This window comes from Melanotaenia boesemani, chromosome 20, assembly GCF_017639745.1.
Source record: "Melanotaenia boesemani isolate fMelBoe1 chromosome 20, fMelBoe1.pri, whole genome shotgun sequence".
Lineage (NCBI taxonomy): Eukaryota > Metazoa > Chordata > Actinopteri > Atheriniformes > Melanotaeniidae > Melanotaenia > Melanotaenia boesemani.
Genome location: NC_055701.1, coordinates 22,321,016 through 22,346,079, shown reverse-complemented (window position 1 = coordinate 22,346,079; position 25,064 = coordinate 22,321,016). Strand labels below are relative to the sequence as shown.

Sequence of the window (25,064 nt, the reverse complement as noted above, 5' to 3'; positions counted from 1 at the left end):
AGAGCTCTTGAATTGATACCAAAAAAAAAAAAAAACTTTGTGTAAGTAGGTGAAAGTAAAGTCAAACAAAAGAAGAGTAATATTTGAGTGGGACAGAAATCTGACCTGCTTTGCCATAACAGAGTGTCCAGAACAAGCCAGACAGTTAATGTGATTCCAGGTTTGGCTCTGAAGTATGGAAGAAAAGCTCATGTCAGAGTAAAACTAAATCATAACGTGTTTCTTTATAAATGCAGACAAGGAAGAAAATAAAGCAGAATACTATAATAACTGAAAAAAGGCATGCACCTACAACATATTGGGTTTTATTCCCCAGAGAAATTAGGCATGTGGATGTTATTTATTTCATGTACTTTAATTTAAAAAAACAAACAACAAAAAAAAACTGCAAGCAAGAGATAGGTAGGTAGCTGTTACTTCAGCAGCATTGGCTAAAAAGCACAAACTGAGCTGTTGATGGAAAGCTGCCTGTATATGTGATGAACTGTTAAATAGGTATAACATCATTCAGAGAAAGCCATTCTGATTTATGACTATCCAGCCACTCCTACAGGTTAAGAACCACACAGTCTGGCCTCTGCCCACAGACTGACCGGCCCATCCTCCTCCCCATCCTTGACTCACTAACTTAATGGATGCGGTCCCTTTTCCCCCACTGGAATAATTAAACATTACATCACATTTTTTGACGCCATTGTCTGGTAGGTTGAAATAAACCCTTTTACCAAGTCTCCCACATATCTGAGTCATAATGTCCCACCCACAGATTCGCATCCCGTAAAGGTGAAACCAGAGACTCCAGCAAATCTGTTATTAAGAGGTCCTTCACTTTAAATATATATTTTTTAAATAAGGTACTTTTGAATGGTGGGAAAAAGTGAGTCAAACACTGTGTGAAGCTTTTTGACTCATTGTTTTTTCTTTAAGGTGTTGATGGTGACCATCCAGTGGTGTTATGATCCCAAAGTTGTATGCTATATGTAACTATATATAGTCATGAAATGGATGAGTCAAACAAAAGATTATACACAGTAACACTTTTTACAATCTTTCTTTTAGAACACATAAAATTAGCACAGAAATAATTATAGATAAACAACAACTTTGGGATATTAATGCATGTTATGAAGCTTAAATAGTTTAAGATAGGGCAAAAAGGTTTTTACTAATCAGGACATAGTTTAAAAATAATAATAAAATGATCAGCTGATCCATGAATTGTAATGTGCCTAACGATTTCCACCTCTAGTCGCTGGTAATGTTGTATGACGGAGTATTAGTGACACACGAGAAAATATTTTTTCACAGACTTCGAGAATAAAGCCGTAATATTATGAGAAAAAAGTCATACTATTACAAGAATAATGTAATTTTATGAGAAAAAAGTTGTAATCTTACGAGAAAAAAATCTTGTAATATTACAAGAATAAAGTCGTAATTTAACGAGAAGAAAGTTGTAATATTTTAAACAGTTGTTTTAGAAGAGGAGTGTTGTTAAAAACGAGAGCCATGCAGCATTATCTGAAGTTGTACTTCAGCACTGGTTTCACAAACCGGGAGATACTTCATCTTTCAGCACATCAGCACCACATTGTCATTAACATCAGGACTTTAAAAAGAATCTGCAAGAAAATTAATCTATTCCACAGAAAGAAGCTGGAACTTATTGTGGAGGGGGGGAAATGGAAAATTATAACTTTTTTCTCATATTACAACTTTTTTCTTATAAGATTCCAACTTCCTTCTCATAAAATTATGACTTTATTCTTGAAGACTATGAATTTTTTTTTATATATATATGGCCCTAATACTCAGTCTTAATGTGGCAAAGGCTATGAGACCATTTCTAAACTATTTGAAGTTCTAGCAAGTTCACCCCAAGGTCAGACTGCCCAAATAAATAAATAAAGAAATAAACTTTACAGGTCTCAGTCTCATCTTTAATATGAATGTTCATTTCAGTTCATTTAAATTCAGTACAATCAGAAAAATATTAAACATGGAAAAGTTTGAAATGGCTGTCCTAAGAAAGTCTCTTCTAAGAAGAACATTGTAGTATCTCTTAATCCCTTTTTACACTGATCAAAAAAACACTAACACCTGCTAACATCTGATTCCTGAGTACAATAGGAAAGTATTTAATCAACATTCAAACCCACATCAAACAAATTTAATTGGCTTCCATTCAGCTCAGCTTCAATGGGCACAGCTTATTCTCTGTCCCATTGTGTGGTGTTGATGTCTGCAGTCCAGTCAAAAGTAATTAACTAGCAAGATTACCTCAGGGTGGTGATTTTCAGAAGTACAGCCAGCAGGATAATGTGTACGCCTGTCCTCTCTAAGGTAGAGGCCCACTGGAAGCTGTGACCTTCAGAGCACTGATAATAAACCAGATGCTACACACAATCAGCTTGTTTTAGAGGGCTTACCCATGTTTACAAAAACAGCTTTATCAAACCACCACGGTGTGAAAGGGTGATGGTTTGGGCTTGTTTTGAGAACCTCATCACTTCTCAGTCTTTGAGTCAACCATGAACTCCTCTGCATACTAAAGTATTCTAGAGTCAGGCTATGTCCACACGGCACTAAAGCCGGTTCAGGTGTGAAAACAGTGGCAAAAACTAGGAGGAAAGCTTCAACATCCCCACGAAACCGCTGTAGTACATACTACAAGGCTACGATGATTAAAGAGTAACACTCCAAAAGCTAGAACAAGACGTTACGCATGGGCAGATTATGACATATCTGCTTGCTCCCGCTGTTGATGGTACAGTAGCACAATACCGTGGTGTAAAAGCTGTGCACTTTGGTGCTAAAGCTTTACACAAGCCAGGACTGTCTGGAGCAGCACCACAGCATAGTTGGTCACGGACGCCATTATTGTTGTTGTGTTTGGCACGCGTTCATCACACTGACGTCATATCCTCTAGTGGTGCGATTACTCTGTCCTCACAAAACGACAGATGGTAGAGGTGTCGAACCTATCCACCTTGGTACCTGGATTCAGAGATGATCGGTTTCATGGAGGCTAATCTTTGGTTTTGTAGGGAGAAAAGGTCCAATTGCTAAAATACTTTTGGGGTTTTACTGCAATTGAGCGTCGTGGGGACGGCCCCTAAAAATGAAGCCATCTGTTTGACATCAAAGCTTGACTGAACCTGAGTTTTGCATGACAACAATCAAACTGGAACATTTACAGTAGAATGGCTGAAAAAGAAAATAAAGATATTCCAGTGATTTAGTCAAAGTCCAGGCTTCAACTTGACTGAACCACCTTGTTGGGACCTAGGAGAGGTCGGAAAACTGAAACAATATTTTAGATTGGGCCAAAATTCCTCCACAATGACCTGAGAGACTGATAACATCACAGGTACCAACATTACATTAAATCTAGTCAGTTTTAGTGATGAAATGGCCTCTTTTCACATTTTAGACACACTAGGAAGATGTCTTTGACGGCTGGAGGTGAAAGTAGGACCTGCAGATGCAGCGTGCGCATCACATGCTTTGTGTGTTTATACTTAGGGGAAAATAACGTACTTTCTGCAGAAGATTCCCACAGTAAAAAAAATCTAACATTTCTATACAAATTAAAACAAGTTAGCCTCATCTATTTCTAATTTGAAGAGACATATGGAGCTGAAGCATAAATCCAGTTTGAGAGGATATCTGCAAGTCATCACCATAAAAAAAAGCTATTAGGAAAGGGCAAGACCCCCTGCCAACACCCCCAAAACGACCCAGATCACACTGCTTGCAGCCTTCAGGGGTATGACTTCCCAGCAACAGGTTAGTTACAGGTTTCTCAAGTTCAGTCTTTCATTTATACTGTTAACTTAAAACAACTGAAATTAACTGAACTTTGAACTAGCTGAGAAGCAAGAACCTGCACAATACTGTAAACAAGTATCAGCTTATTTAATGTTATCTACAATGAAATAAAAATTTCTTGTGGCAAAAATCACATTTCCCTGTTAGTATTCCCTTTTGTTTTGAGATTCAAGTGCTGCCAGATGTGTGTCAGTCACAGTTGTATGACTGGCACCTAAATTGTTATTGAAAGACACATCAGAGGGAGATTTTGGAGTCAGTGGTGATCCCATATCTCCAGAATCTGGGACATTACTCCATCCTGCAGGAAGACAATGCTCTCCCACAGAGCAAAGATCAAGTTAATACAAAAGTTAGATTATTACAGGGGATTTTGGCACATTTGTAGGGCAACTATCCACATTTTTAGCAGTTTTGCTCATTCCACAAATGCACAATCCATAACTCTCTAAATAAACCTGTTGGATTAGATTCTGTAGTAAGACACAGATTTACAAGTTTCTAGAAAGCAACTGCTTTACATTACTCACAGCAATCAAAGAAAACATGGATCTCATTTAAAATCATGTTAATTCACACCAGAATTGACTGACTCGTAGTTCAGATCTACAGACAACAAGCAACTAGATGAGTGAGATTGGTCTTTTAGCACCAAAGTGGGAAACAACTCATTCTTTGACAACATTCTTTGACTTTCCTGTCGTCTCCAGTTTACCAAATACTATCCAACCTGTCCATTTGTGGTAAACCCCACCCATCAACATTAAGAGGTTAAAACAAACGCCAGGAGTTATTTTCAGTCACTGTCCAGCCCAGCTCTGTTTGACATCAATCAGCTGCTACAGTATAAACCAGGATGGCGGGACCTGGCATTATCTCCTGAGGGAAAACAGCTCCCCTCTTGTTGGACCAATAATAAGAGTTGAGGCCCACCCAATGTCCTATAATCAAAACCAAACAAACACATCCAACTTAAACACACTAACTTGTAACTGGATCTACTGAGGAACATGCAGAACCCAAAATAACATTAATTACCTAAACCCAAGGAAAAATTCATTCTACTCTTGCTGGAGATCATTAAGCAAAGTTTGACATCATGAAAAAGTTAGAGAAGTCAAAGCAGCAGACAACACGAGGGTGTTAAATGTGTGCCTACTTGCACACAGACCCTTCCTTTAATTTCTTTAGAAACGAGTAAAAAAGAACAGATTTAGTTTGACTTTAATGGACAAAGAGGCAGCCTATAAATATCCAAACATTGTCAGGGTTTGATATTCACCTTTTCTTGATGTCAAACCAGGGGAGTGTAGCACAGATATCTTGTCCGGGAAACACTTTGAAATTCTCACATTTAACAAGCCAAATTCCCCCCAACGCACACACAAATACACGAGCTCACGCACATCTACACCAGAAAGAACACAGATCCCTAAGCTTTCTCTGCACCACTCATAAAATAAGTGAAACGCAACCCCCATTGTGCAACCATTACAGCTTGAGAAAAAGGCCTTTTAATACCATCACTGGCAGGGAATCTGTTCCAGTCCAACTTACCGCAGTGGAACAAGATGAAAGAATATGACTAGAATTTTTTTTGTTGTTTTTATATGTATGCTAAAATGGCTGACAGGGTGAAAAGGCTTTACTTTGCCAACAAAGGTAATAAATAAACAAATCTGCACATTACATCCACTACAGTAAATGTGAGTAAAACTTTCCAACAGCTAAAGTTAAATTCATTCGTTTGGAAAGATTTCAAGTATTAAAACAATCATTAAAAAAATAAAACCTGCTGATCCCATTTTTAGCTGTATCACACCCATCAGCTGCTGCTTTACTGGCTTTTGTTAAGAACATGTTGGCTGATTCATATCCCAGATACACAGAAGATGGGCTGACAAGAATAACAAGGTTGTGGATAAAAATCAGGCCACAAAATGAAATGCGTTACCCACAATGCAATCCACCTGTCAACAGTTGTCTTAGATGGAGTATGTTAGCTAGTAGTCTGGAATCCTCTATTCTGGCCTCATCCACTCGTGCATTTCTTTCTTTTTTTCCTTTTCTTGACGTTTTACCAGACATCACAAATGTTCCTCTGGGGCCACAAAGAGTTTTATACAAGTTTTGTAACACATGCACTATTAATCCCTGCGGAGGTGGAATTATTGATGCATTGTTTCCATTAACTCCCCCAGTAAGATGTGACCTTTGGTGATGCAGTCATTAATAAACCAATGATAAACCAAATGTGACAAGTCAAAATTTCTACTTAAAAAATAAATTCCAAAGTACTGTGCAAAAGTTTTGAGCCACCCTTGATTTCTTTAATATTGACAAGACAATAGAAAATATGTTCAGTAACTTATTAAAATGTAATAATAGAAATAGAAGTATATAATACAAGGCAAATAATAGCTTTTCAGTCAGCGTTTGATATGACTGCTTTCAATCTTTAACACAGTCTAAACCTTCTCAGACAAACTTAATTTCTGTAAGTGGTCTTTAGAAATATTTCTCCAGGTTTCACACCATGCTGATTTGACATTTTTCAGCTAAAATCTCTTTGAAAATAACATGTCAAACAGTGCTATTGTATAACATTTTATAGATGTAAATAAAGAAACCCGACCAGATTATGTTTCTTTGCCTAAAAATCCCATTTAAAATTGGTTCTTTGTGCAGTTGTTTTGTGTGGACGTAACACTTGTTCATGTCTTACTGATTCCATGTTTAAAGTTTTGTGAATCAACATACAATAAAAAAATAATAATAACAATCTTTATTTGAAAACAGTCAAGGTCAATGGCCAGACTGAAAACAGTGAAAAAGCAGCCAATGTCTAAAGAAAAACTTTTGCTCAAGACCACTTTAGAAAGCCTGGCTGCTTGGAAGCAACATAAGAAGAAATGAGAAGTGGCTCAAGACTTTTGCAAAGCACTGTGTTGTTTAAAGGTACCCCACCATTCATAGGCTTCGATGTATTTCAGTATTCAACATCTTTCCTTACTTTTCAAATCACAAGGGTGAAACTTGAGTCTTGATTCTAATCTGATGGTTGCTGTTGATGTTTGTCTGATTAGAATAAATCAGTTTAATGATGAGCAGTGGTGTGTTCGTGTATTTTCATCTATTTTGTGTAAGACTGTGTAAAAATTCAGCTCAGTGCTGTTTATGAGCTGCCAGGAGAGATAATGTTTCCAACCTGCAGCCAGGCATTCCAGTGAGTAAGACGCTGTACTTAAAGTAGATGTTACTTTTGGAAGTCACTGGCTGTATTATTATCACTGTGAAAACACAAAGCATGGACTGGGCCATACCCACTGAGGTTACCATAATATTTGCGACTATTCTTAAAATGGTTTATCTTGAAATAATGGCAGAAAAAAGGGGGAGATTAAATAATTTCAGCCTGACTTAGCATCAGTGGAATCAAAACTGATGTGGTAAAAAGGTAGAGATTAAATAGATGATGCAGACCTCTTTTCCAGGAGATTTTATCTGAGACTAGTGAACACTCTTTAGTCTTTAGTTGAAGAAGTTCATGTGATGACTTCCCAGTGTAGCTTATTCTGACAAAGACTGACTTTTCTTATCCCAACATGGTATCACATTCTGATTAAATAACATGTTGCTGGAAAAACTTTTAGCAGCACTGGTCCCCTTGACTGTTGAATGACATCACTGTTTCTAAGGAAAAGACTGCATGCACAGATGGTGCACAATCAGTATGTGTGCACAACAAAGCAAGTGGCACACAGCTCTACCCTGACGTGTGATGGGCTCATTATCCTCTTTGCACAGCAACAGCCGATGCAAGAACACACACATATAAACACAAACTTGTCTATGTCCACCATAATCACCGGCCGTTTACGGTGTACACTACAGCAGACAATTGAAGTAATCAAAAGCTAAAAGGAGGATAAAAGTGAGCCGACCACTGAGGTAACAAGCTAATGAAAGTTGTCCACCAAAGTCAGGGGTAATTGTGTACGGTTTTGAGCTTTAACAGCCAGAGTTAATCACTTTGGTCTGATAATTAGTGTTTAGTTTTCAGGAAATCTGTAAAGTGAATGAGGTCCGTTGTGTTGTTTAAATTAACACACTTCACTTTGATATAAAAAAGAAAAGAATTAGAAAGTATTCAAAGCTGCACCATTCCTACCTTTTGTTTTTTTTTTTGTTTTGTTTTTTACTTTTCTCAAAAAAGAAACCTGCATTTTAACCGTTTAGGGGCCAAAGTCACAAAACTGAGACAGGCAGCAGCAGTGGCGTCGTCAGCCGATTTTTCCGGGGCTTTAGCCCCGAGTCTTTTGAGTCTAGCCCCGGCAGCAAAGACCGATGCAGTTAAACTTAACTGCCGCCCGCTCCTCCAGCCGCTCCGCTCCGTTATTTCTCAACAGCCGCAGGTTACACACACGTACACTCACTCACGCTCACATTCAGAGCAACGCTGGGCTGAGCAGGGCTGGACTGTGGGTTGGAGGGTCTGATTAGCCCTGTCACTAACGTCAAATTACGTTACTGGGTGTCAGATGACAGTACGTTGCTTCTATAGTGCCACAAACCCACAGCCGATAACCAGGGGGCTCTGTGTGCGCATGTGCAGAGGAGAGAGCAGCAGTCAGAGCGCGGCAAAGCAGCATAGAGCTAGCAAACCGGACAGAAAGTCTAAAATAAAGCAGCTACAACCCCATAGCTTTTTTAGAAGAAAAGTAAAGGGTAAGATATACAGTATTGTCCCAAATATGTGTATCTTTTGTTTGACACAAGCAGGTCGCTACACAAGACAATACATTATGTTACATGCGGCGCAGGTGTCAGTGTGTGCGCGCATCTGGGGGGAAACTCCGAGAGTGCGACAGATGGATCAGCTCTGACATATGTCATGTATATGCTATACAGTCTAGGTGCATATCAGCTAAATAACACCACACTGCTTAGTTTTTAATAAAATAACTCAGTATAAACCTTTTATTGAGCAAATGAGACTTAAAGGACTTCTGCTGTGGCTTCCTATTATATAGAAATCAGATCAAAATAGTTCAATTTGATCTGGTAGGGGTATAATGTCAGGGGAAACACTGATAGTCTTTTTCTGAAGATTAGTTATGGAAATTGGGGGTTGTCTTATAATCAGGGTTTGGAAACGTAAGTGTTTACAATAGCCAACAATCATTCTGACTTATACAGCATTTTTATTTAGGTATGCTAGTGCTACCTAAGCTGCTATCCTTAGTTATCTGTAGTTAGAATTAGTTATCATTAGTTATTCTTAGTTATTAATTAATGCAACTGAACTGCAACATCTCAACACAAATGAAGGCTACACATTTAAGTCCAAATTTTAACAAAACATGTTATCATACCTTGAATCATGATTGCTCATGCTCTAGCAGGGGTTCTTTTTCAGTACTTTACCCCTTTTGGAATATTTTTTTCCCAGTTTTGTACCCTGGACCAGGGCAAACCCCTTGTTAAGAAAAAAATTACATGGGAAATACTTCAATAGTAATGTTTTGTTCTTTCATGTCATTTTTTTTATTATTATGAATAACTCAAAGTTTTCATTACCTGGTGTTGTATTTATCTCATGTACCTCCTGTGTAGTTCATAGTACTCTTCTCATTTCTGAATAACAGCTCTAGATAGCCAGGAAAGGTTAATGCTTTCATTGTGCTGGAAGATGTTGATTTAAAAAAGTTGTATTATATTACAACATAGTATTATTATAAGCTTGACTTGTTTTCTGTTTTTTGATTTTATTATTTTGTAGAGGGTAGCAAAAATTAGTTACAGACAAAGGAGGAGCCAGTAGGAGGCGTGTCCGAATTAGTCATGGACATTGGTAATAGTTATTTAGCTCAGCTAAAGAAAGATAACTTTACAAGCATTTTGTGGCATCTGGTTCTTTGTTTGACTCTATAGGAGCTGCCTCAACGACTCCCTGTTAAAACCCTCAAATGTTTTCATTTTGTACCTTTTATTGTGCAGCAAGTGCAAAAGGCCTTAAATGTTTAAATCACAGATAACCTCCTGGACCAGATTTGATAGAGCATTATTGTTTAAAAAAGGCTGCTAATTCTGTTGCACAGCCTCTTAGGATACTTTTTACTCGTTCGATTGAAAGTAAAGAAATTCCATCAGAATGGAAGTCAGCTTTTATTGTTCCTCTTTTAAAAGAAGGCCAATTTTAACCAACTACAGGCCAATATCAAATTTGTGCATTTTGTTAAAAATTATTGAATCTCTTGTGTGTGATCAACAATTTTATATTCAAATGTACTCCCGAATATATATATGTATACATATACATATATATATATATATATATATATATATATATATAGCTCCTCGGGCTAAGCCCAGGATGTCCTCAAAAGCTGGAGACGCCCCTGGGCAGCAGGCCACATCTCTAGAAAGAGAGGCTAAACCTATTACCACTTTTCACCACTAGATGGCAGACATGTGAACCAGCCGTCAATAATCAGCTGAGGTTCATTAACGATCGGCCGCCACCGCACCACCCGCTACCCCAAAGGAAAAAGTCGGGGTGGGACTTTAATGGGTTAAATACAATTAATTAGTTATAAAAAAAAAAAAAAAAAAAAAGAAAACGCATTTAATCACAGTTTGTATTCCAAACAACGCGGAACGTTTGTCAATGTAAACATTTCCTTGTACGTCGATTATATTGATGCACATGTCGAAACTCTGCTAACACAGTGTTACCAATTAAGCTACTTTTATTTAGCAAGTTTTCAGACCCCTCTAGTGATTCTATTTTTTTTTTTTTTTTTTTTTTAAGCGAGTAGCAACAAGTCTAGAGATGTTTTCTGGTGTTTTTGGAGACTGACGAGAAAGCACATATAGCTCACTCTTCTCAGTGAGCTGCAGGTGTGGCCCCCAGCTGCATTCAGAGCTCCATCACCAGACTGAAAATGTGTGGGAAAAAAACAATTAAAAAGTTAAAAGTACTGTAACATATTGTATGCTCTTAATTAGAGAACAGCTGGAGCTGAGTAGCTAATTTTACTGCCATCATAAGATCTGGTTTATAATCAATATTTTTTCCTTTTATAGTATGCCTAAAAACTTTGAAAACTCCAGCACCTAAAGGGTTAAATTTCTTTTTAAAAAGAAAACCTATAACACAACCACAATCTCAATCTAACCTAAGTGTTAACACTCTGCATAAAGATGTGGAAAACTGCACAGCTGGGTAATAATTGTCTGTGGGTTTGTCACTTTGTCACCAGCGACTCCTTTAATATTACACATGGAAATTTGTACTATATAAAACAACTGATTACAAATGCCTCATTCATATGCAGCCTGGCATATTCAACACATGCGATAAAGCATCACTCTGTCCTACCACTGAAATCAGATTTCCTCTTGATGATAGTCAGGAGATTAATACATGATTAATGAGAGGGATGACTTCCTTATTTCTCTTTTGAAGTGGTGTGAATAAGTCTAAATCAAAGTCTGAGTAAGGGGGAGAGAGACGTATTCTTCCTTTTCGGATATGGCTCTAAATCTGATTAACAACATTCCCTGTTTGTCACTAATGCTACGTCCTGGCTGCAGAACAATCAGCTCTGCCTGCTGTTCCCAGGAAGGGCGGAAATGGAAGTGTGTTTGTCCATCACACAGTACAATAGATCCTCACTGCTTACTTAAGACCACACACTCACTCAAATCAAAGGAAAGTTAAATGTGAGCCAGAGCGGGAGGCTAATCTGCTGAACAAGTCCGATATGGAAGCGGAAATGTGTCTGTCGTTTTGATAATCTGAAGGATTAAAGGGAGCCATAACTCATTTAAAACAGGCGGTTTTCCTCTCAAGCAAGGTCCTGTGCATGTCCCAAACTTAAAATTTGCACAGAGACAATAGCATATATGCAACCACACCAAATAAACCACTACTATCTGGAGGATCTGCAGAAGAAAAGAAAGGTTCATTGAAGCAGTGATCATCCGTGAGGGGAGCTTACAGCCTGATTCAATGACATGGCTGCTTTTCATTATACTGATTACAAAGCCCTGAAATTGAGCATGAAATGCTTTTGCTAATCATGTGGTCATCATAGGAATCAACATATGAAAGCAATTTGATTGGACACTGGTGGAGTCACCCTTACAGCCATCTGTTAGAGTCCACTGAAACTTAAATGAGGCCCTGGTTTCTATGAGAGTTTGGCTCATCAACCATTTTTTCAGTTTAGGTTTGTGGACAATTAATAGTTTTACTTCAGTAAAAATGTTGCAGAGTTTCTTTCAACATAATTGTTTTTTTGTTGTTTTTTTTTTCATTTAAATTTCCATTAACCATGCATTCATACAGTCTACTATTGCAGCTCTGACAGTCGGCACTATTCATCGCAAAGAAATCTTAAATAGAGAGATACAGCCATAAAATGGACAAAATAAAATTATGGGGTCTGATCTTACAAAGCTGATATAGAACATTAAATGTTTGCGCCAAACTGGATTCAGCACCTGACATCCTCTTATCACTTTATCACAACTACACAAGACGACAGAAGATGAAAGACTTGAAAGCAAATTATGTATTAAGAAATTCTTCAGAAATGCAAATGTTTTGTTTACACCACATCAAGGAAAGTGGATGAGAATAGTAAATGAAACTCAACCAGATAACTAAATTTAGAAAAAATGTGCAAAGCAGCAATGGTCATCAGCCAAAACATTGTTCACTATGAATTCTCCAGACAGTAACCTGCTCTACTCACACAGACTTCCCTTGTACTTTGTGCTCTTGGCAAAGTTAAATCCAAACAATGATTGGTCCAAATCATTTGATATCAAGAATTGCAGTTAAAAACATGTTTTAAGCTAGAAAAGTTAACCTCATTGTGGTGGCAGAGGCTAAATCAGGAGATCATTCCAAAATATATTTAGATTCTTTCACTACAGACTTTATCCAACAGCTGTTTGTGGGCTCCAAAGTTATTGCATGCTCACATCTGTCTATTAAAATCATAACATGCCTGCATTTATCATCGTGTCAAACTATCAAAAATGTTAAAAAATTACAAGCTTCTAAAAGCCATACATGCACATGTTATCTTCTGCACACATGCCTACATTTTGGATAATGAGCAATAGTCAGAAAGTGATATTGCATGTTAATAAAGAGTTTGGAAAAGGTGGAAGCTGACATTACGCTGTGGACTGTTACACTAGAGAACCAAAGCTGAGCCACATCCAACCCAATACTGTCCAAAGACTTTATATTTTTTTAGTTTCTTGTCTATTATTTGACCCTGCAATGGACTGGTGACCTGTCCAGGGTGTACCCTGCCTCTCATCTGCTAAATGCTGGGTTAACCCCTAGCTTCCCCAAAACCCTTAATGGACAAAGCGGTATAGATAATGGATGGATGGATGGATGGATGGATGGATGACTATTAGTTAAGACTCTGCATTTAAATGCATTTTTGTGGGTTAGAAATAAATATATGTTTAGGGCTAAGGATGAAAAAAAACAATTTTACATGTTTAGTTGTGGAACAAAAGGGATAGCAATGCATCTGTAAGGTCTACAGTAGACAACCACCTGGACTGCAGTGAACTCTTGCAGCTACTGCTGTTAGTCATATCTTTGCCTTAAACTTGTACACCAAATACAACTGCTTCTTGACTTATGTATCCAGCCATGATGAATGCAGCCAAACTCCAGCTAAAATATTCTACAAAACAAAAAAGTAAAAAAAAAAATAAAATTTCATCATAACTTTTAAGAATTTCCTATCCACTTGCAATGAAATATACCCAAGTACCAATCTTTCTTATGCAGAAACCATCCAACGACTAGATTGCAGTTAGATTTGCTGTCAGGGTTCATTGTCCTCAGACATCTGTCTGCATAATATAAGACAATGCATAGGATGCAGATCATAATAACGATTCCAAAAGGTAGATTCCTTGTAAATGAGCACTTTTCTTGCTTAGTAAGAAGACATTAAGACCAGGCTACAGCCTAACTACCTCCTCAGTTTGCCAAGAGTTTTTTTTTTTTTTTTTCCATTTAAACACGTCTGTGTGGTTGTAGCCAAGAGCTCTTCTTCATGTACATGTCAAACGTCTGATTGCTCTGGGACAAACCTTTCCTTCTGTCTTGTATCTAACTGTCCTATTTGTGCCAAACACAATAATCCTAAGAGGAGATATTTCTCTACAAAATCTCTCTCATACACAGACACAAGCGCCAGCAGTTTTCCCTTTCTAGTGTCAAATATCACTCAACTATTTTTGTGGTGGTATAACTAACATTTCTGCAACTTTTCACATACATTACATGTAAATAAGTAAAATAAAAAGTAAATGCCTGTATAATATGTTGTTATGAAAGACTTTTACTTATTATTATATTAAAATAGTATTTTATTTATCTTTGTTTCATCCTGCTGCTGAGCATCTGTTTGTTACTGATGGAGAACAACTCTGTTCAACTGAGGAGGTTGTGGGACTTTTCAATTTCAAGCATTTGCACAAGGAAATGGACATAAAGAACACAATTTCCATTCATGAGCAAAGCAAAACTGAAGCAATCTTTTGAAAAGCTTCAAAAACAAATCTGAATCAGACCCGTTTCAACTGACCGATTTAGCAGTGAATGAACTGTTATGAGGTGACTGTAATTCAGCAGAAGACGGAAATATAAAGACCAAAAACAAACCTCAAAAAGGGGGGGGGGGGGGGGGGGGGGGGGGGGGGACAGCTACAGTGGAAATCTGCAAAGGGAAATTGGAAGTAGTTCTTCGAGAATTTACTTTCACCTCTGGGGATTTCAGTGGTGACACAGAACATCTACGAATACTCAAAAAACGGGATGATTCACATAATTTTAATCTTTGCCAGATCAGATGTTATTTGCAAATTTATTCCCAGTCACCCTAATGCATCATGTCCTCTTCTAGTGCTGGGAAGTACACTGATTCACACTAAAACATGTTTTTTGTTTTGTTTTTTTTTTTTGTTTTTTTTGCCGAATGAAATTGTCTTACAATGCAATACTGGTTTATAGCTTTAATAACATTTGGAACGCGACACACTGGGAAACTGTTTGAGGGGGGATCTTTTTCACTGCTGCACCATTAAACATGCAGCAGAGCACCTGTGTCATTGGAGATGTTGAGTAGTGAAAACAGACAATGTTCTGAAACTGAAGCTGTGGCAGAAGTTGAAGTTGAACATGATGACTAAGAAGAATTTTTACCAAAGAAAGACACCGTGTATCTGTTGCCTGGAGACACTTTGGTTTTATAAAGTTGGATGTGGATGAAAACAATTTACTGCAAGTGCTTTTGAGCTCAAGTTACGTCAAAGGCAACAACATAAGCAACTTACTGCACCACTTTAGCCTCAAATACGTGCTTTGAGTGCCAAGAGAATACAGAACTAAGATCAACTCCCACATCCTCAAGTAAAGCTGAAAAAGCTGCAGGACACCCCAGTCAGACTTCACTTGTGTATGGGTTTGCTAGATGTACTTAGTATGTCTAAAAGAGCAAACAGTGAATCAAAATAACCAATGCCATCACAATCCATATAACCAAAGACCTGGTTCTGCTCAGTACTGTGGAGAAAGACTGAATAATGGCTTTAATCAACACACTGTGGATATTAAAATATTATTTTTGTTTTGTTTATATAAGATGTAAAAATCTCATGGCAATGGAATAAACTACTATTTGCAGTCTACATCAGTGATTCCGTCAAGCAGTAGAAAAAGCAGGTTAACACTCAGTCATGCATAAAAAACTAAAATATCATCAAATACTGTAAAATTGGTATTTTTATTTATTTATAGTTTTTTTAAGAAATACAGTAACAGTTTATAATTTTGGTTATACCACCCAGCACTAGCTTCTTCAGAAATGTAGAACCTCATTCAAGCGAGTGTAATGACTTTTGCGCATTAGTGCGCATTTTTATCAGTTTTAACATTTTTACTATTTTTACCATTTTTACCATTTCTATTCTCCTTTTTTTTCCCCACATCTTTTAAATGTGAATGAATAACAACTGTGGCAACCAGATTATGCGCTTCTTTTGATTTGTACAGCTTGGAGTGTAACAAATGTTGGCGAAAATGTAATCATGTTTGCATCTGACACTGGTTGCAAATTTTAGAAAGATGAGCTCTGAGAATTGAACATAATGGTGCCAAAAGCTGTGTTACAGGAAATATTTCATCCAGATCGTTTCAGTTTTTTGGTTTTTGTTGTTGAGTAATCGTGGGTCTCTTTCATCTTATTATCTTTGTGTGTTATCTTTCATGTTGCTTTACTGCAAAAATGACCTCCTTAGCCATAAACTAAATGGCCAAGATGTTACAAGCCAAATCTTAAAGAGAAAATAAATTTATGTTCTAACTTTTTGTCTTTTATTTAAACGTAAATAGTTAAGTATTAAATTGTGTGTAGTCATTTTCTCGTCATCTGCCTCTTCCTGTGATCGCTTTAATTAGGTTTGACATCCACCAGATAACAGACGTGAACTTGTTGCATTTTTCGCTTCTTTTAGCTGAAAGAGAAAACAGATATTTTTATTCAAGTCATACACAAAGTCCGGAAGTCTGTCGCAAGTTTCTTCATATCTGATTTTCCATCATATGCATCAAAGTCAGACAGAATCTCCTAAGACATCACAACTGACCAGTATAAACAAAAATGCTTGTTTTACTTTAGTCTGTGGCTCTTTTATTTAATTTTATTGGCTCAATTAAAAACAAAATTATCAATTCCTTTGAGCACTGTAAGCATAATTAAGAGGCACCAGCCATGCAAACACCTGCAGCTATATACTACATCCATCCACACACACACACACACGTGCAGACCGCTCACACCTACACTGTACCTGTGTAGTATGCCTCACATTAATAAATAAATAAATAAATAAATAAATAAAAATAAAGTCTTTCCTGCTTTTAATCAGGGCTCTATTCTCCCATGAAAAAGGTATGTGATCTTGGCTGCTTTGCTGCTCAGGCTTAGCTGTTTGTTTTTCAGTGAGTCCTCACTGATGCTCTCACCAAAGAATGCAAGTCAATCACGTCTCATCCCTCGCACCAGCAGGTTGATTGATGAAGAGGATTAAGGATGCACTTGCATCTACATGTGTTAGCGCTTATTTCTGACTACATCCCCTGGGAAAATTATTTTTTACTTTTAAGAAAAATGTGGGTTTGGAACCTGTCCACCACCTACCTCTTTAGTTTGATCAGTTCTGCTTCTAAAGTTTGAAAAAAAAGCTGCATAATATCTTTTCGCGAACATCACACAGTTAATAAGCTCAGCAAGATCTTTTTTCTCTTCTCTGTCTTTGACATTAAATTATACACAGACTATTGCACTACTGTTGTAGTAAAATGTCTGATCACCATCCTTAACCGTCATGTGGTCCTGTCCTCCCTCTAATTTATTAACAAATTACTAAAACAATAAAGGAGACACCTAGGATACAATCAGAAGAATGAAGAGGGAGTGGGAAAGACAGACTTATTTCAAAAACACAGACTACAACAATGACATGAAAAAGGTTTTACAATGCATTGCTTGTCTCCTCGTAACTTGTGTTGTCTTGTTCAGAAAAATTTGGGACTTGTACCTATTACATCATGGAGCCTGCAGGGAAATGAGAAGGAAGCTGTGCTGTGCATTGAAATTCACTCAGCCGATCCCCACTGATATCAATGTGGAAAGTGGGTGTGTGAATTTTGGTATTACGGCAGCCATGAGCAATGTTAAAAGTATCCACTTTGGCAGGCTGAGTCCAGCCCTGCCAGGAAAGAGGACAAAGTGGATGCAGACAGATAACGTTGATGGAGATGCTACTATTGTTCCCTAAACCTTGTGGAAACTGTCAGCAATTTGATTCCATTTAAGTGTAAAGTGACTAGGAAGCATTGTTTTCAGGCTGACCACCCTGTATTTTGGAGCTTATCCAGTGTGGTTTTGAAAAGTTTCCCCAAAACTGAGGATGAAAGAATCTCTCAGCCTGCAAGGGGAGTATGACCTCCTTTGGCTTAAGTTACAACAAAGAGAAAAAAGTTCACCACAAAGAGGCAGATTAGCTATCAAAAAAGATCCTATAAATCGCCTCAGTTTCAATTTCCTAAACTTCAAAGCACTTGTGGTTAATAGTAGATCTCCCATTTGAATTAGTCATAAACATAAAGTAACAAACTCCACATGCATGTGCACTAAAATAAAGGAGATCCACTTGGATCCTCTTGTTATGCAATCAGAGGGAAATCAATTACTGAGCAACATAGAAGTGATTAGCCAAAGTATAAATTCATTGCAGCTCATTTCATAGACCATAGTATCTTGTATATTTGGAGAAGAGAAAGTGGGGGTTAAAATGTTGTGAAACAGTTCCAGTATGTGAAAATGTTACATATTAACCCCCTTTGCCATGAGTCATCTTCCCCCCAGACCACAAATATTACAGTGCATCTGCAAACTGAAACAATTCTGTTCCCCTCCGCTTCGCATCACTTCATTCCCTCTATGCTTGGACGGAGACGTGGGTTTTTGTAAATGGACTGAGCAACGAAGGTGGGGGGGACAAGTAAAGCAGTGTGTGCAAGTGGGAAAGAGAGAAGAAAATGGGACAGTGAAACATGACAGTGACAAATATATGAGAGATGCTATATAAAGAAAAAGCAGGGAAATCTCAGGTTAGTGGTCAAACTGATCAGACTAATCTTCATTCAGTCTTACACAAGCACATGTGTATAGAAAGCATGCAAACTACATTTTATTTTAGAGACTTAGAGACACATCAACACTAAGAGTTGCTGTAATTCCTCAGAGATAGAACACAGTTTACTTAAGAAAAAGTATCAGAACTTAAGTAATTATCTTTCTTAATCTCTGTTGTTATGAAAATAAAAATAAATGGGGCAATTAGTTGTGTGGGTTCAGGGAAACTAAAAGAAAAAAAAATCTTTAAAAATTTAAACCTAAAACCCAAATCCACCATCTTGTTTTTCAAACTTGATAAAGCAATTAGTAAAATTTAAGGCATTTAATTTAACCAACCAGTATATGTTATAACTGAGTGTTGAAAGATTTTGAATTAACTGCCAGCTGCAGACTTTACTGATTCATTTTACCTGGTCTACACAAAAACTACCCTAATTAGTTTAATGTGAAATTTAAAGGTCATTTTTCAATATCCAGTTCTTTATCAGTGTTTTTTTATACAATATGTTAGTTTATGCTTTCAAGATTCATGTTAACGTAGAAAATATGTTCTTAAAATATCTATCAAACACAATTATGCTTCATTAAAGTACAATCTACATACCACACTATAACATTTGGCACAGTGTCATTTATGTAACTGAACCAAAGTGAGCAAACTAAAGCAGCAGACCCGCAGGTACCGACTCACCCGTGAACCAGGCTTCTGTGCCGAGACTTGAGGCAGGTAACAGAGAAACAAAGGCGCCAAAAGGCAAGAAAAGGCGAAAACAAGAAAACTTGACAACAACATAATTGAGTGTCGGTGGGCAGCAGGTAGGCTGAGCGCACTGTGCGTCCGTCCGTAGTCAACAGGTCCAAAGCTCCACCAAAAAAAAGAAAGAAAGAAAAATAAAAAATAATTGAAAAAAAAACACTCCTTCAATCCTTTATATATTATTTTTTTCCCTTTGTCTAGTTGCCAAATAACTATTCACATAGTGCCACGCGTGGGATCGGAGATCATGACTTGTCAGTGAGCATTGTGACTGGTTTTATCCACTGCGGGAGGATCAGCTGGTCATCGCAGCTTCCACAGGTTGAATCGCTCCTGTATCCATTGCGACTTCATTTAAAAAGCAAAGCAGCGAGCAGCATCATTGACTGACTCTCCGCCGGACCAATAGCAGCGGGGGATGGCCTTAAAGCCACGCCTACTTCATCAAACCTGGCCAACACAGGAGGAAAAAACCGCGCCGATCAGTCGGGAGAAAGGAGCCCGAGAGCCCGCAGCTGCAGAGACGTTCAGCTTATTATCATCAGTCTTTGAGAACAGAGACAATAGCTGAGCAATTGTGAGGTCAAATTTTAGGTTTTCATTCCTATTCAGAGACATATAATGCTCTATAATAGCCTAGTATCCTGCTGCTGTGACATTTAGCCTGTGGACTTGGGTTACAATGGAAAACATCTATTGAGGAAAGTCAATAGCTGTCACAGGCACTACAGGGGGTTAGCCTGTGTTTGTAGATTTGGCTGTGTGAATCTCTCTCTCTCTCTCTCTCTCTCTCTCTCTCTCTCTCTCTCTCTGTGTGTGTGTGTGTGCGTGTTTTAGTTGGCTGAGATTTCAGTGCTTGACTGTTCAAAAACAGCTGTCTGAACCACTTTCTCCCCAATTACTAGTTTATTTTTTTTAATAGACCTAACTTTTTAAAAGAGGCCACTAAAGGAAGTGTGTTTGGTTTTTGTTTTTAATGAATATATAATACTGTGTAGGCTTTTTAAATCCTTGACACTAAGCGGGGCTTGATTTATTACAGTAACACATTTATTAGCATAGTCAAGGATCAGAAACAGTTTGAAAGAAGGCCTCAATTTGGATAATGACACAGTTAAATCTAACAGACACTGATTCTGATTATAGCCAGTTGAGGAATGTGGATATCTTGTATTTTACATGCCAGTCCATGATGTACTTTCTTTCAGGGGAAAAACAACTTAGTTTAATGCAGTACTGAAGACTTGCATGCACTAATATATAGACCATATCTGACTCTATTTGTTTTTTTGTACATTTGTTAATAATCCATTTCAATGTAAGCATTTAATAAAGTGGCATTTTAAAATGTCTGTTAATTCTGTTTATTAAAGAGGTGAAGAATCTGAGTACTTTTAGCTCCCAGTCTGACAGATGAGCTAAATCCATATTTATAAACAGGTCCCACACCTTTGTCATCCTACAAAATGACCTCCATGTCCTCCTCCCTTCTGTGCTCTCTCTTTCTCTATTTTCCCCTTTTAGATAAGCTGTGATCAAGTAAAAAAAAAGAACATGAGAAAAAGGGAAGCAGAGTTCAGTGCAGGTGTCCAGATTCAGTCCAAAATCCTCTCAATCCACAGAAACTGGGCTTTGAAGAGCTGAAAAAGGCCATCCGCTTACACCCCCCAGAAGCCCTCCCTTGGTCTTTGTGCCTATAGATATTTTTTAATTGTTGATTTTGACAGTTCAGCAGCCTTTATGAGTGCTTCTGTGAAGAGCCTTGTAATTAGAGCTATTAGGCTTGTGGAATTGGCACAGTTAGGGTCAGCATTAATGATTTTTGTGTGCACTAGCTGGTGCTATAAAGAGAGGATTTCCTCAGAAAGGATAGAAAGAATTGTGAAGAGGGTTCAGGCTTAATGCGTGAGAAGAAAAAGGATGGGGCATTTGTTTATAAAGGGAGAAAAAATTAGGTCTAGGTGAACTCTAAACAGTGAATTATCTGGCCTTTTTGTTTATCACAGCACTGTGGAGACTTAGCAAAGTGTCATCAAGACTGTGGGAGATGTGATGTTCCTCAGAGATTCAATGCCCCCTCCCTTCTTGCTTTGTGCCAGCTGGTCTGCTCATGTCCTGGACTGAGTGGAGAAATGCTGTGGGATGTGAGGATGAGGAGCAGATTGGGGGAACAGGAGTGTCTCTTGGAATGTTAACGAGATCAGTTTATATCTGCACTTCCCTCTTGCTTCAACCCTCCACCCCAAAACAAAGAAGACAAAGTTTTGTGGAGAGTAAAGCTGTTGTAGGGAAAGCATGTCCCGACACTTTAATTCTGTTGTCATTTGGCCGAACATGAAAGAAAACCTCCAACAACAAAAACAAAAAAGACTGAATGGGCACGCTGAAAGGGAATGTACTTCCCAATTACCGCCATGGCCCTTCCAAAGATGCCCCAGCCGCTGTCCCCCCACCGGCTTACACCAACCACACACGGCCGAAAATTAGCAGGTGTCTGTAGACACAGAAACAGACGGGGCAGCACAGAGGCCACCCAGGGATCTGACGGCGGGGCAGAGGGGCAGACTTAGCACAGATGTTCAGCCATGATGTCACATGAGCAAAAAGTTTACACACTCACACACAGTTCAGATGTGGTATGTTGAATGCAGGGGTAAACATGAGTTATAACAGAACTGCACATTAGTAAGAAGTCCCACTAATACAACAACAATTAAACAAGTCATTTAAAAGGTGTAGTAAAATAAAATAAAAAAGCAACATATCCATTAATTAGATTGAAGAGTAGATTAAGTTATGTGGCATTGGCCAGTCTAAAGAGGTGGGTTTTTAAAAACTCAAGTTTAAAAGACTCAGGTCCAGAGCTGAGCAGCTCCACAGCTGAAGGCTCTTATCCCAGTCATGGACACTTGAAAGCTGGAAAGAAGAAGATAATTTGAGAGTTCAAGCTGTAATACAAGGATGGAGAAGTTCAGAAAGATAAGGGGCGCTAGATCGTGGAGCTTAAAGGTGAGGGGGATTTTAAAATTGAAACAAATCTGATCAGGAAGTCAGTGTGAGGATGTGCACAGTAGCTGAGGTTCTGGTAAAGATTTTGGCAGCAGAATTCTGAACCAATCAGAGTAATGGATTGCCTTGTGAGTGAAGCAGATAGGAGAGAGTTACAGTAATCAAGGTGAGAAGTGAGAAGAGCATGCATGAGAATGGGTGCAAAAATGGCAGAAGATGGTTAACAGTACATACATGAAAATAACCTAACCAAGTAAGATTACTGATTTGTACACCCAGCATGATACTCAGACTCTTGACCTCTGGGGAAGGAGAAACTGTAACGTTATCAATGATAAGTGAGAATTTAGGACATTTGATAAATGCAGATTTTAAAGCAACCAGAAGTAATTTAGTTTTGTCACTGTTGGGTCTGAGAAGGTTTTGAGCAAACCACGTTTTAATTTCTGCTAAGCAGTAAGACAGAAAACATGGAAGTGGGTTTGGTGGACAGGTAGAGCTAAGTATTTTCCTCATTACAGTTATGATTCATTATTTTCTATTTCCAAAAAATGGAACCAAGGGAGTAGATAAATTATAAAGAGGAGTGGGCACAGGACTGAGCCCTGGGGAACACTGAACAGGGACTGATGAGGGTTGTGGCTGAGTGTGGCCAGAGAGTAAATATAATTATATCACATCAAAGACTAAAACTGATCATTTTCCCCTTTTATAAAATGTGTGTTCATTTTTCAGTTGATGTCATCAATGTATTTGAAAAAATGTTTGGACATTGGCATGTTTACAACTGAGTTGACCTCCTTTTTTGTGTTCTTGATGTCTTAGATTAGCCAAATATTTTCAGTGGGTGACCGGTGTGAACTGCCAAAGCGCCAGCTTAGCACTCAGTATCTTTCACTACAGAGCTGTTTTGTTGTCGTACATATTCAAAATGTAGATTTATGTCGTCTTTCTGAAATAAGCACACATTGCACCAAAAAGCCAAATACACCTGTGAAAGTTATTCATACCATGTACACTGATGCGCTGATAACCGATTTAATCCATCAAATCTTTGATCTAAACAAAGCAGCAACCAGCAAAACATGTTTACGGTTATTATTTGGTTATTTGGCCTTTTTGTCTACTGACATTATGGTTCTATTTTTACTGTTAGATGTGTTGTGAAGACAAACCCCAAAATTGTTAATTTATTCCCAAACTGTTCAACTACTTGCCCACAGAGTTCTAAACCTTATCATATTTTTATCTCAAAGACCGAATAACGACATGTTCCTTCAAGTGTTTACTTAAAACTCGCATTTCATCACATTTTATAAACACTTTTTGCTTTTGTTTACTGGTATACTTGAGCTAACATTTAGTCACGTGTAACACTTTGTCATACATTCAAAACTCAAGATTACTTATATAAAAATTTATATCTCACACAGCAGAGAGCAGCGCCGCATGTTATCATTCAAAACGAAATGCTAAGTCTACCTTCTTATCTTGATTAGCAAGTTCTACTTTAATTAACTAAGATTTAATCAATAAAAAGAATACTAGTTAACTTGAACCTTAATACAGACGGAGTGATGCAACAAGATAATAAACCAAACCATAGGAGTAAATCAAGGACCGCAGTCATTTAAATGGAGTCAAATCATTGTCAAAATCCAGATAAGCACTTGGCAGGACAGTCCGACAGGGAATCAGGCACAGGAAATCCAAGGGTCATAACAGGAGTCTGAAAACAAGAGAGAACGCTGGATATCAACAAGACAAGTATGCTGACCATCTGGCAGGGAAACAAGAACAGGAGAGGGTTTAAGTAGGGCAGGGAACAGGTGAGGATAGTGTGATAATCGGGGAAGCCACAGGTGGAGCAGATGAACTTAATGAGGGACTAGAGGCCCAGCAGAGCAGCAATCATGACAAGCCCAGACTTCCTTCTCTCCTGCCAAAAGTCGCCAGCTCGTCTAGGGGGAACCTGAGGCATTCCCAGCCTGCAGAGAGATGTAGTCCCTCCAGTGTGTCCTGGGTCTTCCCGAGGCTCTTCTGCTGGTGGAACATGCCTGGAACACCTCACCAGATACTCCTGAACAGATACTCGAGACACCTCATTTAGGTCCTCTCAACGCGGAGGAACAGCAACTCTACTCTGAGCCCCCAGACTACCGAGCTTCACATCCGATCTCTAAGTAAGGGCCCGGCCACAGTGTAGAGAAAACTCATTTTGGCCACTTGTATTTACGATCTTGTTCTTTCAGTCACTACCAACATCTTGTGATAGTAGGTGAGGGTAGGAACATAGATCAACTAATAAATCGAAAGCTTTGCCTTTTGGCTTAGCTTAGCGGGACATGTTTGAAGCTAGAAAGTCTCTTTCTGACAGGAGACTCCTGTTAGAAAGTCTCTTTCTGACAGGAGACTCCACCAGACGTTCCCAGCAGACCCTCACAACACGTTTGAGTCTGCCAGGCCTGACGGGCATCCTCCCCCACCATCTGAGCCAACTCACCACCAGGTGGTGATCAGTTGACAGCTGCGCCCCTCTCTTCACCCATGTGTCCAAGACATGCACCCGCAAGTTCAATGATACAACTACAAAGTCAATCATTGAACTGCGGCCTAGAATGTCTTGGTGCAAAGTGAACATGTGGACACTCTTATGCCTGAACTTGTTGTTAGTTATGGACAATCTATGACGAGCACAGAAGTTCAGTAACAAA

At 38.3% G+C, this 25,064-nt stretch overlaps 1 protein-coding gene and 1 long non-coding RNA gene across 8 annotated transcripts in view; one reads left to right on the top strand and one right to left on the bottom strand.

Annotated features, from left to right (window-relative positions):
• The window catches only part of smoc1 (SPARC related modular calcium binding 1), a 71,119-nt gene extending 51,446 nt beyond the window's left edge, over positions 1–19,673 (bottom strand). For all 7 annotated transcript variants that reach the window (XM_041972190.1, XM_041972192.1, XM_041972189.1 and 4 more), the window contains exon 1: positions 19,276–19,673. In XM_041972190.1, the coding sequence (XP_041828124.1) occupies positions 19,276–19,377 (102 nt within the window). In that variant the 5' untranslated portion in view covers positions 19,378–19,673. The remainder of the gene's footprint in view (positions 1–19,275) is intronic.
• On the top strand, positions 77–24,377 carry LOC121631346. Its single transcript, XR_006008723.1, has 3 exons — positions 77–87; positions 12,546–12,555; positions 24,300–24,377. It is a non-coding gene; the product is annotated as an uncharacterized LOC121631346 (long non-coding RNA).
• Positions 24,378–25,064: the final 687 nt, after the last annotated feature.